The following is a 15,909-nucleotide window of genomic DNA, read 5'->3' as shown; positions in this document are numbered from 1 at the left end:
CATCTACACTACCCCAAATTCGACCCAGGAAGGTGGATTTTAGCGCTTCTCTCCTCGTCAGGGAGGAGTACAGTAGTTGATTGTAAGAGACCTTTAAGTTGGCGGAATGGGGCTGGTTGTGTAGTTCATTATAAAATCAACCTAATGAGGCTAAAGTCGACCTAACCTTGTAGTGTAGACCAGGTCTAAGAATAGGAAGCTATATAAAGAAAGAGGTACAATGTAGCATAACCGTAAAAGGCCAGTTGCCAGCAATAGTTTCGAAGTCCGGAGGCTATGTCTGAAAAGGAGAGAGGCATGCAGGAAGAGCCGGGGAGCCAGCAAGAGAAGCCAAAGAAGAACTGCGGCAGAGATAGAAAAGAAAGATGGAGTCGGGCAAAGCTGACTGAGCAGGAATTGAACAGCAGCCACAGCTGTGATTTGACTTTTAAAAGAAAACAGCAACAGATTTATAGCGTAAGCTTAATATACTTTTAATTATGGTTTAGTGTATAGGGCAGTATATAGGGTTAGTATGTGTATGCTTTACGTGTGTGTGTGTTTTAAGTATACTTACAGCAGCAGCTAGTGGGGACCACCCTAAGGGGGGCCACGTGACCTCCCCATGTTACCCATCCCCGCCCCATTCCTAGCCCAGGACCCCCACACTCTCCCCATCCTGTGTTTCACCCCCCACTCCCCGGCCCCATCCTTCTTTATCCGAGGCTGGGGAGGTATCCCAGGTCTGATCCCTAAGCTCTGGCGGCGGACCGAGCAGCGCAGCTACACGGCTGCGTACTCTGGCCGGCCCTGCCCCTGGAGTTCAGGCAGCAGGCCGGGGGCAGCACATGGCCCTCGGTGCGACTCCTATGCGGCACCAGTGTATACATATATAAACTTGAAAGTAATTTAAGATCTGTTGTCAGCGATTTGTTGCAAACTGGCTACTTGCAATGAATTGCTTTGCTTAGAATCATTTGAACTATATGCTATTGTAGTTTATGTGCTCTTTAATTTGCAAGATGGGATTTGTGTCTCGGGGACACCATAATGGAAGATGCTTTAGCCAAACAAAAGTTGTTGAGCTCCACAGAGGGGTAATACATTGAAATGTCATGGCCTGTGTTATGCAGATGACATAGATGTTTGACTGGTCTCTTCTGGCCTTAATACCTATGAATTTCTGAAGCCCTTTTTTGATCCCTCTCCACATTCACCTTTACCAACTTTCCTCCTTCACATGGATGTTTGGTGCAGTAGTTGGTTGTGTCAAGTTTACAGACCAGGAGAACTTTTTACGGAGAGGCAGACACAGCACCAAATTATACAGGAACTATCTGCAGTAACTGGTGAAGAAAATTCCCTTCTGCACAACACAGTGTCACATAATACAAACCTTTAGGAATAGGTAAATACAGGTGTCATTAGTGTTCAGCACTAACAACAAAAGCAGGAATTGGTTAGTTAAAATATTTGTGGTATAATAGCTAGCAGGTTTTTTGCTTATTTTACAGTTTCAGAATCAAAATTAACAAGTGCAACGTATATCAACTGAGTAAATGTCATCTCATTAATGACGAACCACAAATCTTTTGCATTACACTGGAGGTTAAGTCCAATCACAGAAAAATTCTAAAATATGACCCTCGTCTATTTCCACCAGCAATTTCTGTGCATGATGGCAAGTAAGTTGAGAGAAAACAAAATGTATTTGGGGTGTTATATTAAAGTACTGTACTGCATCTTTTCAGATACATGCATTGACTGTTCAGAAAAGGAAATATCCCAAGGGCAGATAAATCCTTTGCCTGCCCTTTCTTTAACTCCTTTCCATGTAACTTGGATATAAGATTAATAGTAAAAATAGTGTTCCAAATATTGATTAGTTCATTAGAGAACATTAGCTTTTTCCACATCCTCTGTCACTATGTTGCCTCCCTCATTCAGTAAGGGGCCCACACTTTCCTTGACTTTCTTCTTGTTGCCAACATACCTGAAGAAACCCTTCTTGTTACTCTTAACATCTCTTGCTAGCTGCAACTCCAGGTGTGATTTGGCCTTCCTGATTTCACTCCTACATGCCCAAGCAATATTTTTATACTCTTCCCTGGTCATTTGTCCAATCTTCCACTTCTTGTAAGCTTCTTTTTTGTGTTTAAGATCAGCAAGGATTTCACTGTTAAGCCAAGCTGGTCGCCTGCCATATTTACTATTCTTTCTATACATCGGGATGGTTTGTCCCTTTAACCTCAATAAGGATTCTTTAAAATACAGCCAGCTCTCCTGGACTCCTTTCCCCCTCATGTTATTCTCCCAGGGGATCCTTTATATTAAAGTACTGTACTGCATCTTTTCAGATACATGCATTGACTGTTCAGAAAAAGAAATATCCCAAGGGCAGATAAATCCTTCGCCTGCCCTTTCTTTAACTCCTTTCCATGTAATCTGGATATAAGATTAATAGTAAACATAGTGTTCCAAATATTGATTAGTTCAGTAGAAAACATCAAAGTGATTTGAATAAACATTAGCACTTATTAAAGCCAAGGTGCTGTCATTACAGGCACAAAACTGTTAGGATAACATACAACACTGGGAACCATTTTGTACGTTTCCAAAAACTTGATCAAACCGAGCGTTGGCATTTCTGTGATGGAATTCTGGAAATTAAAAGGAAAGGAAGTGGAGATATTATTGCACAGATGAAGAGTTCTCCAAGTAACTTGAAAAGTAAAGTGTACCAAGCCACACTACTACTGTGCAACTCTCACAGCAACATTAAAGCCTGGTTTAACTAGTTGTAGTGTGTGTGGGAATAGGGTTGTAATACCCTTTAAGTTGTTTGTGAGCCCTCTGATGGTACTTACTGTGATCTGTATTTTAGAAGCCATCTGAAAATCAGTCTGACCACAGTGTGCACTCAGCTAGGTCGTGTATGTTTATATATAAATAATAAACATGTTTTTGGGGGGCTGGTTGTGTCTGATAGTTTCTTCAAATAATTTTTGTTGTGCACCATGCAAAAGACATGACACAAATTATAACATTTTAGATATTTATACAACTATGAAGTAAGTTCTGATAAATTGAGCCCTTTTCTTGTTCTTATTTTGGCTAAGAAGAATGCAGGGCTAGTCCTACAGACTTCTTAAATTGTAACTGTTGTCCATATAAACTATGTGAAAACATTACATCTGGATCTGCCATAATTTGGTTGACTATTGCTTTTGTTTGATTTTTTTTCATACATGTGGTATGACTACTGTCAAATAATATAGACTAGAAACTCGGGTATGATATTTGGCAGAGCGTAGCCCAGACACAGAATGTCACTTCTGGAAATTGTTTTCTGTTATCTTAACGGCACAAGTTACAATGCCCCCAAAAGTATTTTATTACTTACAGCCACTCACATCCCAGTTCCAGATCTAAACAATTATTAAATAATATATAGATTTACTGATAGACACTGTTATGAATCTCAATCCATATTCTGGTGAAATGTTTGAAAAGGCGTCGCTCACCCTGATGAATTACCAAGAAATGGTCTTTGCACCGGGGGCTGGAACTCAGGGTGCTGGGGGTGCAGATGCAGCAGCCCCCCCGGGTTGAAGTGGTTTCCACCCTACACAGGGCGCCCAGCCCCCCACTGTAACATTGGTGCGATACCCGCCTTTGCACAAGGGATGGGAGCCACCAACCCACAGGGAACCGGCTTCACCCCGTCTCCCCTAGTGGCTCCCCCTGCAACTCGCTTCCCCGACCGAGATGGTTAAGGGTTAAACCCACAGAGCTCGGGGTCCTCCGCAGCCTAGACAGGCCCAGGCATGACTGCGCGAGGGGGCGGGCGAAGGGAGGGACCTTCTCGTGCCCGCCGCGGAGACCCGGGGGCCGAGCCCGGCCCGAGCGGCGCGTGCGGGAGCGAGCCCCCTCTGCAGGCTGCAGCCCCGGCGCGCGGGGCGGTGAGCGGGGCCCGGGGAGGCGCCGCCAGAGGCGGCCGCGGAGGGAGGGAAGCGGCCGCGGAGGCTGCGAATCGCTGCCCGGGGAGGAGGCTGCTGGTGCCGGAGCCGAACCGCGCCTGGGACCGGAGCCACCCCCCGGGGGCCGGTCTGTGCAGCGGAGCCCGGCAGGGTCCGCGCCCCAACCAGCGAGAGCCCGACCGAGCCCCCCCGCTCGCTGACGGGGGCAGGCGGGACCCTTCCCCGGTGCGGGGCTGCGGGGGCTGCCGGGTTCTGACCCCTCCCCGCAGAGCAGGCACCGGCCGGGGCTGGGGGGCGGCTCCGTTCGGTCGGTTCCCCTGGCCTGTGCCACGGGGGCTGGGCCCGGCCCGCTCGGGACACCGGGCTCGGCGCCGGGCCGGGGCCGCTGCACACACCGGCGATGGGAGCGCGGGGGGAGGCTGCGCTGGGTCCGTGGGTACCGCGGGGGGAAGGTTCCTTCTGTGAGCGCCCCATCGGGCAGCGTGCTGGGGATCCAGCCCGGGGCCTCCAGCGCTACCAGCCTGGGCTGCTCCTGCTTGATGGGAAAAGGTGGAAAATAAATTGCATTGCATCATGGCTGGAGGGGCTGCAGTGCTATTCTGGTTTGGTCTGCCCAGCCCCCCCAGCCTGGTGACAGAGGGTCAGGTGTGCCGGCTCAATGTAAGTGGGGCTGTGTGACCTGGTGTGCTGACTGACATTTGGCCTGTCTGCTCCATCACGACAGAGGGTCCGGAGAAAGACGCCTCTGCAGTGATGCAGCTCTTTGTGACAGGATACAACACCCACAGCAGGGGTCCAGGCCCAGCTCTCGAAGCCACCACTGTGTGAGGAGTCACAGACACAGAGAACACTGGCCATTACTTTTTGTACAATCGGACAAACCTGCGCCCATAGCAATGGTACAAACTTTCAAACCTCCCAGGGCCCTCCCAGTTCCATGGACCACTGTGCGTCTGCCTCACCTGCAACAGCTCTTCCTCTACCCATGTGTAAACTTTGCCATGCTGAGTTGGGTTGTTTGTCCTTTCAGATGTCGCTGACGTTTGAGGATGTGGCCATGTATTTCTCCCCAGCAGAGTGGGCGCTGCTGGGCGAGGAGCAAAGGCAACTTTACAAACACGTTATGTGGGAAAATTACCAGACTCTGGTCTCGTTAGGTGAGGAGCTGTGTCTGTAAGATCAGGGCCGCAGTGCACTGGGTGCTGCACAGAGACACCGTAACTGAGGTGGAGCATTGGTGTGAGTGGTTGGGTGGAGAGGTGTCTATGGGAGGAGGGGTGCATGGGTGTGGATGGATAGAGGCATGTTTAATTGAGGAGATCAGCCAGTTCATGGGGAGACAAGGTGGGTGAGGTAATATCTTTTATTTTGCCAACTTCTGTTGGTGAGTGTGAGAAGTTTTTGAGCCACCCAGAGCTTTTCTTCCGGTCTGGGAAAGGAAAGCTTCTCTCTCACCAACAGAAGTTGGTCCAATAAAAGGTATTACCTCATTCATCTGCTCTCTCTAATGTCCGGTGACTGATAGGGCTATAACTACACTGCATGTCTTCAAGGGGACGCACTTCCACCCATAGTCACTAGGGCTCCACAGTTTAAGGCAAGAGAATTCTGGCTCTTGTAGTTCCCCAGGCTGAGCACATGAGCAGAAAAGGGCCCTGTGTTCTGCAGGCTACAGGATGAAAGGCCAACACCACAGTTAAGGAGAGAGACAGACTGGGTTCATCTAAGCTGGTATACAAGACCAACACCACGGCCGTGGTTTGCCTGGGTCAGTTGACTCAGGACGTGGGACTCAGGCTGGAGGGCTAAAAATTGCAGTGTATATGTTCATACTTGGGTTGGAGCTAGGGCTCTGGGACCAGGGCCATCACTAGCCATTCTAGGGTCCTACGCAACCCCGCCCCCCCCGCAGGGTGTGCGTTTGGGGCCCCAGGCCTCCGCAGGGGGGTGGAGAGGCTGGCCCCAGGCCTCCGTAGGGGGGGAGGGGCTAGCCCTAGGCCTCCGCAGGGGTGTGTCTTGTCTTGGGGGACGGGGGGAACTGCCCCCCGGCACTCACCAGTGGCGCGGCTGGGGCCAGGTTGCTGCCCTTCCCGCCGCCGGTCAGTGCTTCCTTGTTGCAGTCCTCAGGGGAGTGGGTGCGCAGTGGGCGTGGAGCAGGGGCGGGGGCTTTGGTGAAGGGGTGGAGTGGGGGAGGGACTGGGGCAGAGCAGGGGTGGGGGCTTTGGGGAAGGGTTGGAGTGGGGACAGAGCTGGGGTGGGAAGAGGCGGGGTGGAGCATGGGCGGGGGTCATGGGGAAAGGGTGGAGTGGGGTTGGGGCTGGGGTGGAGCAGGGAGGAAGAGGCTGGCTTGGGGCAGAGCATGGGTGGGGGAAGAAGTAGAGCAGGGGCTGGAGCAGCATGCAGCTGCATAGGGCACCAGGAAATGTGGTGCCCCAAATTTCCGGGTGCCCTACACAGCTGCCTACTTTGCGTATAGGTAGGAACGGCCCTGTCTGGGACCCTCCCTCCAAATATTCACTCAGCAATTTTGCAGTCCCACAGCCCAAGCCCCTCAAGCCCAAGTCATCTGATCCAGGCCAGGCAGAGGTGTTTAATTCCTATGTAAACATATCCACAGGAGGGAGAGGGGTGCTGGGCCATAGTAGAGTAACTTTCCTATGACAAGGAGAAATATCCAGCTTTTGCCACATGTGTTCCACCCAATCCCTTCAGACACCGCTTTCCTCTCCAGCTCCCCTTTCCACAGGTGCCAGGTTGTTTGCAACTCAATATCCCACCACTGCCGGGCACCAGGAGTTTTGACCATAAGCTGCAGTTCATGTTTCCATGGAAAACAATTGCCTATTAGCCTTCACAATTAGCTCAAAGCCTAATTGGCACAAACATTGCATATGGAGCTGCACAATGTCCTTAGAAGTTCTTAGGGGTGATGCTTTTCTCTAAACAGGAATCCAAACCCCCAAGCCAGTGGTGATCTCCAGCATAGAGCGAGGGGAAGAGCTTTGTGTCCAGGGTCCCACAGAAGATGAAGATGAGGACGTCCTGAGTGGCACCCGCCCAGGTGAGGAAGGAGTTAAAGTGTTGAGCAGGGAACAAATTAGTTGCTTGAAGGCAGCTGGAATCCTAATACATTTTGGCCAAAGTGACAATACATCTGGGAATGATAATTTTTAGTCTAATGTTGTAAGGCTTTTTTAGAACAGTGTCACATTTTCAGCTCTCATTCAATTCATGATCCACTGTAATCACCACATTGTTTTCTGATGCACTGCTGCCAAGCCAGTTATTCCCCATTTTCTATTGTGCATTTCATTTTTCCTTCCTAGGTGAGCTATTTTGAACTTGTTTCTTCAGTTTCACCTGGTTGATTTCAGACCAATTCTCCAGTTTGTCAACATCATTTAGAAATCTAATCCTGTCCACCAAAGTGTTTGTAATCCTTCCCTGGCTTTCTGAATCATTGGCCGAGCAGCACTTGGGAATCTCCCTTCTGAGTTCAGGCCCAGTTTTGTAAGGACCCAACATTGTTCCATTGCTTTTTGGGGCTCTGAATTGACATTAATAAGGGATTTCGTTATTACTCTCGAGGACTGGTTGGGAGGCAACATCATGTTGTGGGAGTGAGGAGACCTGGATTCTATTCCTCATTCTGCCACTGAGCTGCTGGCAGACCTTGGACAATGTTGTATTAATTCATATAGACTACATGGGCCCAGAGAGACAAAGGTATTAATATGACACTGTTATGGCTAACATTAAAGAGTGTTAAATAAGGTTTGGAGTTTGGAATACAGAGACAGACGCCTGCGTAGTACCGTGGAGAACACTGTGAAAAATTCTTTCTATTCTTGTATTAAAGATACAGAAAAAGAAGGAAAAAGAGTTAAGGCATTTGAAATGTCAGGTATGACCTAAGAACTTCTATTTTGACAATGTCCCTTGTTTCCTTTCCCGTTACCCGGAGAAATTCTTCAGACAAAAGGCCTCTGTTTGAAAGTCTTTTTGATGGTATTAAAGATGGTAATAACTGTCCTTTTGGGGAAAAGAGAAACAGCTAGTTGAAATGTGCTGGAGCTGATGTTGATATCATAAAAATCCGATCCCGTTTCCTGGGAGACAAAAGAAGATAAACCCACTCAAGACTGAAGAGAAAAGAACAGCATGGATAGAACATGTGGCTTCTAGCTCGGGTTTACTCTTACTTGCCACTTCATGGCTGGAGAAACACAGGCATGGCACATGGTCTGATCAGCCAATTGGAGACCTGCCTGGCAAACCTGTCGAGCGTTAGTCTGTTCTGGACAATGTGTTTGGCTGCCTCTTTGATCATGGGCTTACAGCAAGGTTGCAAACTATGACAGTTTTGGCCAGCTAAGCCAGACTCTTACTTATTAGAAGGCAAAGGGAGAAAAATAAGAAAGAGAAGAAATATGATGGGGAATGAAAAGAATTCATGGGAGTTAAGAGGGACAGGGGCACAAAAATCTCACATTCCAGGTGATTTGGGGGAGTTGGCGAGAACTGGTAACGGTGGCAGTATCCTCCAGCTCCCTTTCTCTGGTCCGGTCTTGTTAAGACATCTTTTAGGATTAGGATGAAGAAGATCTGGGGTCCCAAAATCAGGATCAGGGCGGCAGCTTGATGGTATCGCTCACTGCAGCAGTTGTTGGCATGCTCCTGCTGTTGCTGTTCTTTCAGTCAGCAAGGGTTGCATTCAGTCTTGCTCCTTTATTTTCCCCCGAAAGTGTTTTCTTTTGAGAAACACCAAAAAGAAGTAATGGGCAAAATAGCCCAGCCCCTCACTGTTTTTCTGTCAGTTAGGCCTAAATTCTAACTCAGTCATTTTGGTTCGTTAATATCCAGTTCCACACTTCTTTTGTTTACCACCATCATTTTAACACTGTGCTTGAATTGCATTATAGGCCTTTTATATTTGGACTAATTCTGTCATCTTGTTTATATTTTGCACCTTTTCCCATCATCATTTATTCTCACAGGGTATTGTAACACTTTAGAAACTTTCTCACAGTTTTTACAATTAAATGGCCAATTAGGGTAAATTTGTAAATTTGTGGGCCCAACTCAGGTCAAAGGACCCACCCTTTCTGTATTTAGTGTATAAGCTCTTCAACATCAGGGCAATCTCTCTCCAATTTTGTGCAGCACCTGGTGCTGTGGAACCAAGATCTCAGTTATGCTACCACAGTACAAAGTAACTGTCGAGCCCCAAGTAGCTTCCCCTCTTGTGCATTGTGGAACCCGCTGTGCAAGTGACCATAAATGAGTAATTCACAGTGCAGGGGAAAGGGCTTCCCTCAGTGATATTAATTCGGTCTATGTGCTGTCAACCAAAGACCTTTTGTCTTGGTGCAGGTTTTCCAGATGCAGAGGAGACCTGGGACTGGTCAGCAATTGAAAGCTCCTTGGGCTTCTTCCTCACACAAAGCTCTTCCCCTAGAACAGGTAGGGAAGCAGCTCTGACCTTTGAACCTGTGGGAGCCAGGGAGCTCATTTCAGGAATCGTCCATCAGCTGCAAACTCTCCCCTCCCAGAGCATTACAATACGGATTGAAGCCCAAACATGAGAAGTGCTCCTCACCCTGACATCCCCCTAGAAACCCCATCTCTCCCCTTACGCAGATTCCCCCAGTCTCTTCCCCTCCCCCATTTTCCATAGAACACGGAGCCGTTGGGATCCCATCACAGTGTGAGTGTTCCGTGTGTGTCCCTCGGGAGAGGGGTCCTCAGTGCTGGTGTGTGGTGATGCTGTTCTCCCCAGTGAAATGGGCCTCGGTGTAGAGAGGATTTTGGGGGCTGATTTTCATGTTGACTTGGAGGACTGTTATCAGGACCTATGGGACACTGACCTTCTCCTCCTTTCCCAGTGCTGGGGCCCCTGGAAGTTTGGCCTCTTACACTGAAGTGCCAAGGGTCAGCCCTGTTCTGAGGGGAGGGGTGTGGCGCTTCCTCAGGCACGTCCCCCTGCTGGGAATATTAGTGGTTTCCCTTTGTGAGCAGCACAAGAAATAACATTTGGATTCTCTTCCCCACCAAGCAGGGGCAAGGAACCTGAGCAGGGCTGAGGGGCAGACTCCTGATGAAGGGCGTGGCAACCTGGAGCCACTCAGGCCTTTCCCAGGGACATCAGGGAAGAAGCATTCCAAGAAATCTGAGCGGGGGAGACCCCACAAGAGGCAGTGCAGGCTCCAAAGGCAGAGGAAAAATCTGATCAGGAACAAGCCAGCAACCTCAAGAGGCCATCAGAGGAGACACAGGCGATATCTAAAGCCTCTTGCAGAGGTTAAAGCTGAGCCCAGAAAGACCCTATTTACCTGTCGTGTGTGCAGAGAAGAATTCAAGGTGCAGAGAGATCTGATAAGCCACCACTGGATGGTTCATAGGAGACAGGAACTGTATCACTGTAGCGAGTGTGGGGAGACCTTTAGGAGAAAGAAGGAGTTCAGAGCACATGGGAAAGCTCACAGAAAGAAGAGAGACCATCCCTGTTCTGAATGTGGGAAGATATTCCACAAGTTATCGTATCTCACTGCCCACCAGAGAATACATACAGGAGAGAGACCCTACTGCTGTGCTGAATGTGGAAAAAGATTCTTCCATATATCAGCACTTAACATCCACAAGAGAGTCCACTCAGGAGAGAGACCCTATGCCTGCGCTGAGTGTGGAAAGCGATTTATGGATTCATCAACATTTCGTAATCATCAGGCAATCCACTCAGAAAAGAGACCCCATCGCTGTAGCCAGTGTGGGAAAGGCTTCAAAGTTATATCAAGTCTTACTAGACACCTGAAAATCCACAGCGAAGAGAGACCCTTCTTGTGCCATGAGTGTGGGAAAAAATTTTGTCTACGAGAACATCTGATCAGACATCAGAGAATCCACACTGGGGAGCAGCCCTATTGCTGTGCTGAGTGTGGGAAAAAATTCAGTCTCCTTCAAAGTCTCAGGAGACACCAGGAAACCCACAATATGGGGAGACTCCATCGCTGTGCTGAGTGTGGGAAAATATTCCGTCATCCAGACAGTCTCTCTAGACACCAGGGAGTCCACACTGGGAAACTCCATCGCTGCACTGAGTGTGGAAAAGGCTTTGTCTATATACATCATCTCAAGAGCCACCAGAGAATCCACACTGGAGAGAAACCCTATTGCTGCACTGAGTGTGGGAAAAGTTTCACCCAACTGTCAGGCCTCACCAACCACCTGCGAATCCATTCAGGAGAGCGACCCTATCCCTGCACGCAGTGTGGGAAGCGCTTTGCTCACTCATCATCTCTCACTGAGCATCTGAAAATCCATTCAGGAGAGCGACCATATTCCTGCATTCAGTGTGGGAAGCACTTTGCTCGCTCATCATCTCTTACTCAGCATCAGAGAACCCACCCAGGAGAGCGACCATATTCCTGCACTCAGTGTGGGAAGCGCTTTGCTCGCTCATCATATCTTACTAAACACCAGAGCACCCACTCAGAATAGAGATGCCTGACCCTTGTGTTTGATGGAGGGAACCTCTTCAATCTCTCACTTCACCCTGTTCCTAAAGCCTGTAAAAGAGGGAGAACTTGCTCCCACTCTGAAATGTTCCCACCTCTTCAGTAAGCAGACATGAGTTAAGGTGCTGGGTTTGTTAAAATAATTTGTATGGTCCTGGAGATGGGAGCATTTAAGCCAAGAGGTACTGAAACATTGCATTGTGGGCATTATGGGCTGCAGCTAAGAGAGAGATGACTGGAGCCAAGACTGCACTTTGGAGGCCCTGGTTTATCCCAAGCCATTTGTTCACTGCGGCTCCCATCCTCTCAGGCTCCACAAATTGAAGTAATTGTTTTATTTGTTCTGGGATTTTTCTGTTTGGAAAAAGGAATAATGGGTAAAGATTCTGGCAGAGACTGAAAAGGAGCTTTCATCTCCGTAGTTAATGAAAGGCTGTGACATCCCCTGTGTGCCCCTCATAGTACTGAATCAAAAGGAAGGTTGTTTTGATTTGGCTTTGAGAGAAAATTATGAAGCAAGGTGTCCTGATAGTTGGCTTCATGCAGAATGCAGCCAGGGCTCTGTCTTCACACCTAATTGCCTGGCAAGCAATACCAGCTAGGACCGGAAGGTTGGAGATTGGAGTTTCCGGATCAACAAACAGCATGCCATTTGGTTATGGCCTGCCTTCTTTGTCATCTTGATGGTACATGCAAATGCTTGACATCTATGGATGCTGCTGTCATGATCAGCGTTGACTACATCACTTACCCATCATCTGATTCATTGTGCCATCAGAAGTCATCCACCAAAAAAAAGGCAAGTGCAGGGATGAGAGATGTCAGTTACTTCCTATTATAATGGCTTTTTTTTTAATAACTCAAATTTGTGTTCCTGGATGAGTTAGTGGCACTGTAATGCCACCTAGGGCTTGTCTACACTAGAACTTATCACTTACCAGAACACTCATCCACATCCCTGAGAGATGTAAAATATACTGTCCTAAGCACTGGTGTAAACTGAGCTATGTTGATGGGAGAGCTTCCCTGCCAACATAGCCATCGCCTGTCGTAGAGGTGGAGGTGTTCTGCTGACAGGCAAGCTCTCTCCCATTGGATTAGAGCGTCTTGAATGATAGCTTGGTGTCTTGAACACTAGCGGGAGCTGTTGCACTTTGGGCTTGTCTTCACTACCCACTATGTCAGCGGGCAGCAATCGATCCAGAGGAGGTCGACACCAGTACACCACCAGAACGAGGAGGGCAAGTGCAGTTGATGGGAGTTACCGCGGTGTCAACTTCAGCTACGCTATTCACATAGTTGAAGTTGCGGTATCTTAGATCAACCCTGCGTGGTAGTGTAGACAAGCCTTGACAGGTACCCAGATCTCAGCCGTGACACCAAGTGGCAAGGAGTGCAGGAAAATCTCTCTGGGCAACTTTGCCCTGCTTTGCAGGCTGGGACTCGGGTTTGCTGCTTGTTGTAGGTGTTTTCTGTAAACAACTCGTGGAGTTGCAGTCCCAGCCCAGAGTGTGACATGAATATGAAACACCCAGGGGTCATGGGGCAGGGACAGAGGGGGGATCCTGCTTGGGAACAGGGAGCCCAGAGAGCCCAGAGAGCATTGTTTCAAGAGAGAGATTCCTAAATAGAGAGGGAGAGATATTAGTCCCAGCAACATCCACAGTTCAAACTGAGCAGTAGTACTGGGCCATTGTCTCCCCATTCCTTAAGCTGGGGTAATTTGTGGCCATTCTTCTCTGTCAGAGGGCGATGATGAGATGGGACTTTATGTCACTGTTGTCTCGTCGTTCCTGGAGGGAGTAAAATAATACAAGAGAAATATGAGTCTGAAATGGCTGCACTGCCGTGTGTGCAAGAGAAGATCTGCAATCTTCCCTGCAGTGCTGACTTTGTTATGTTCCGGTCACTCTTGGGAGATGATGTTGGGGAGAAGCAGCCATCCTGCCTTTCTTTCTGGAGCTGGTTATGCCAGCTGCAGTTCAGCTCAGTTGTAATCTGCTTTTAACCATTATTTCTACTGAAGAAATGGGGGTGTTAGACTCTAAACTAGTTAAAATCATCCAGAAAACTCTGTGCTCATGCTAAGCTTTATTGTACAAATTTACTAGTAGTTCAATTTGTTCTAACCTTTGTTCATTGTATATGCAACATCTGTCAGACGCAAAATGTATGCTCTGTTAAGGTTTGCTAAATGTGAACTGTGTGCTAGGTACAGTTGGTGCAAATATTTCTATGGTTTTATGCTACTTGTGTGCTGTGGTTTATTATCAGCTAAAATGTTTTGTGCATAATTAGATAAGAAAAGATGTGTAAGGTCTGCGGAATCTGGACTTTTCTGTCTTGTAAATGAGGAGAATACAAATATGAGCAAAACTGAGCTCATAGTTTAGAACAGAGTGAAGAGGTATCTGCTGCAAAACATTTCTCCAGAGGGAGTACATACTTACCTTTTTGTATTACTGTGACAGTAAAAGAATAAATAGACACAAATCAGATGTCAGGAATTATAACATTCAAAAACCAGTCGGAGAACACTTCAGTCTCTCTGGTCACTCGATTACAGACCTAAAAGTCGCAATTCTTCAACAAACTTCAAAAACTGACTCTAACAAGAGACTGCTGAATTGGAATTAATTTGCAAACTGGACACCATTAAATTAGGCTTGAATAAAGACTGGGAGTGGATGTGTCATTACACAAAGTAAAACTATTTCCCCATGTTTGTTTTTTCCCCCTACTGTTCCTTATACGTTCTTGTCAACTGCTGGAAATGGCCCACCTTGATTATCACTACAAAAGGTGTTTTTTTTCTCTCTCCTGCTGGTAATAGCTCACCTTACCTGATCACTCTCTTTACAGTGTGTATGGTAACACTCACTGTTTCATGTTCTCTGTGTATATAAAATCTCTGCACTGTATTTTCCACTGCATGCATCCAATGAAGTGAGCTGTAGCTCACGAAAGCTTATGTTTAAATAAATTTGTTAGTTTCTAAGGTGCCACAAGTACTCCTTTTCTTTCTGCGGATACAGAATAACACGGCTGCTACTCTGAAACCTGTGACAGTCTGTACCTCTATATTCACCCCTCCTCAGGTTAATGATCAATTTTGTACAAAGTATGCCTTTTGAAGTATTATTAGAAAACTCGTAATGTGCTGAACATTGTTGTCTTGTGAAAATATGGGAGGCAACATTCTATGTAAAGTTATGATTTCTACTGTATGATGTTACTTAGACATGTCATAGTTCTAGAGAAAACCCACAGACCAGTTCCTCAGAGACAAAAAGGCAGACTGACCCGTCAGCCAAATATCAGCTAAATCGAATGGACTTTCACCTGGTTAAGTGGCTGTTATTTGGCTAGGGGAAAGGGTGTGAGTGAGAAATCGGCATTTTAACAAAGGAACAGCTTAAGATTTCTGTCTAGACAGACGTATGTCTCCTAAAACTTGGCTGGGGATGATTCTTTCACAAGAGAATGAACTATAAAAAGGGGGAAGAGGTGCCCCCAAATAGTCCTCTCTTTTTCTCTGCTCATGGCATCATTGACACCTGAAAGACAAAGAAAGTAACACCTCACTTGGGGAGGGTCCCAAACTGAAAGGATTCCCGCCAATAAAACTAATACAATAGGTGGTGAGAGAGACTTTTGCTTTGAATCCATTTAGCTAGTTACGTTAGATATTAGTTGTGTTTTACCTTTTATTTTATAACTAATCCTGATTTTTATGCCTCATTACTTGTAATCACTTATAATCTGTTTTCTGTAGCTAATAAACTTGTTTTATTGTTTCATCTAAAACACTGTGTTTGGATTGAAGGGTTTGAGAAACTTTATTTGAGACCAGGATTTGTGCCTAGCATTTTCTGTTAATAAAATGATGGAGTTTATATGAGCTTGTATTGTCCAGAAGAAGGCTGGACAGGACCATGTGTTACATTTCTGGGGGGAAGGTCTGGAACTAGGAATTGGCTGGTGTTGCTCTGCAGTGTAATTCAGGAGTCACTGGCTATAGGCCTCATACAGTGTTGCTGGGAGTAATTTACATGCTGGAGGCTGAGAGAGCAAACCAGGAGTGGTTGCTTTCACAGCTAAGAAGTGTAAAAGGCACCCCTGGTTGGAGACCAGATGGGATACAGCTGTTCAACATTCTGGATGGAACCGTGGTTAAAGTCACAATTCTACTGACTTCATTTCCAATCAGTAAATCTGTTGAGTCTGGTTACCTGACATTTCGGCTCACTATCAAACCCCAAAGTGAATAGGAGTTATTGTGCCTCTCTCTCCTGCTGGTGAACCTGAGCTGTGCTGTGACTAACCTGCCTGAGGAGTACATGTTAGCTAAACAGTTTGCCAGCCCTAAATGGTTAAAACTCATGAGACTCTTGTAAAAAAAAGGGAAGTTGGAGGTTTTTACTTGCTTTAGGTTT

The 15,909-nt window shown here is 47.2% G+C and overlaps 1 protein-coding gene across 6 annotated transcripts; it reads left to right on the top strand.

Annotated features, from left to right (window-relative positions):
• The first annotated feature begins 3,791 nt into the window (after nucleotides 1-3,791).
• On the top strand, nucleotides 3,792-15,280 carry LOC140913659 (uncharacterized). Of its 6 annotated transcripts, none has more exons than XM_073350431.1 (6): nucleotides 3,867-3,941; nucleotides 4,684-4,858; nucleotides 4,990-5,116; nucleotides 6,907-7,020; nucleotides 9,333-9,422; nucleotides 10,015-15,280. In XM_073350431.1, the coding sequence occupies exons 2-6, from the start codon at nucleotides 4,856-4,858 to the stop codon at nucleotides 11,454-11,456; spliced, it is 1,776 nt and encodes a 591-aa protein (XP_073206532.1). In that variant the 5' UTR covers nucleotides 3,867-3,941; nucleotides 4,684-4,855; the 3' UTR covers nucleotides 11,457-15,280. The 6 variants fall into 6 exon arrangements, with proteins under 6 accessions (XP_073206526.1, XP_073206530.1, XP_073206528.1 ...); XM_073350430.1 differs by lacking the exon at nucleotides 3,867-3,941 and adding an exon at nucleotides 3,948-4,184; XM_073350425.1 differs by lacking the exon at nucleotides 4,684-4,858 and having other exon boundaries at nucleotides 3,792-3,941.
• The last annotated feature ends 629 nt before the right edge of the window (nucleotides 15,281-15,909 follow it).

This window comes from Lepidochelys kempii, chromosome 6 (assembly GCF_965140265.1).
Source record: "Lepidochelys kempii isolate rLepKem1 chromosome 6, rLepKem1.hap2, whole genome shotgun sequence".
Taxonomy (NCBI): Eukaryota; Metazoa; Chordata; order Testudines; family Cheloniidae; genus Lepidochelys; species Lepidochelys kempii.
This window is presented reverse-complemented; position numbering and strand designations above follow the sequence as displayed.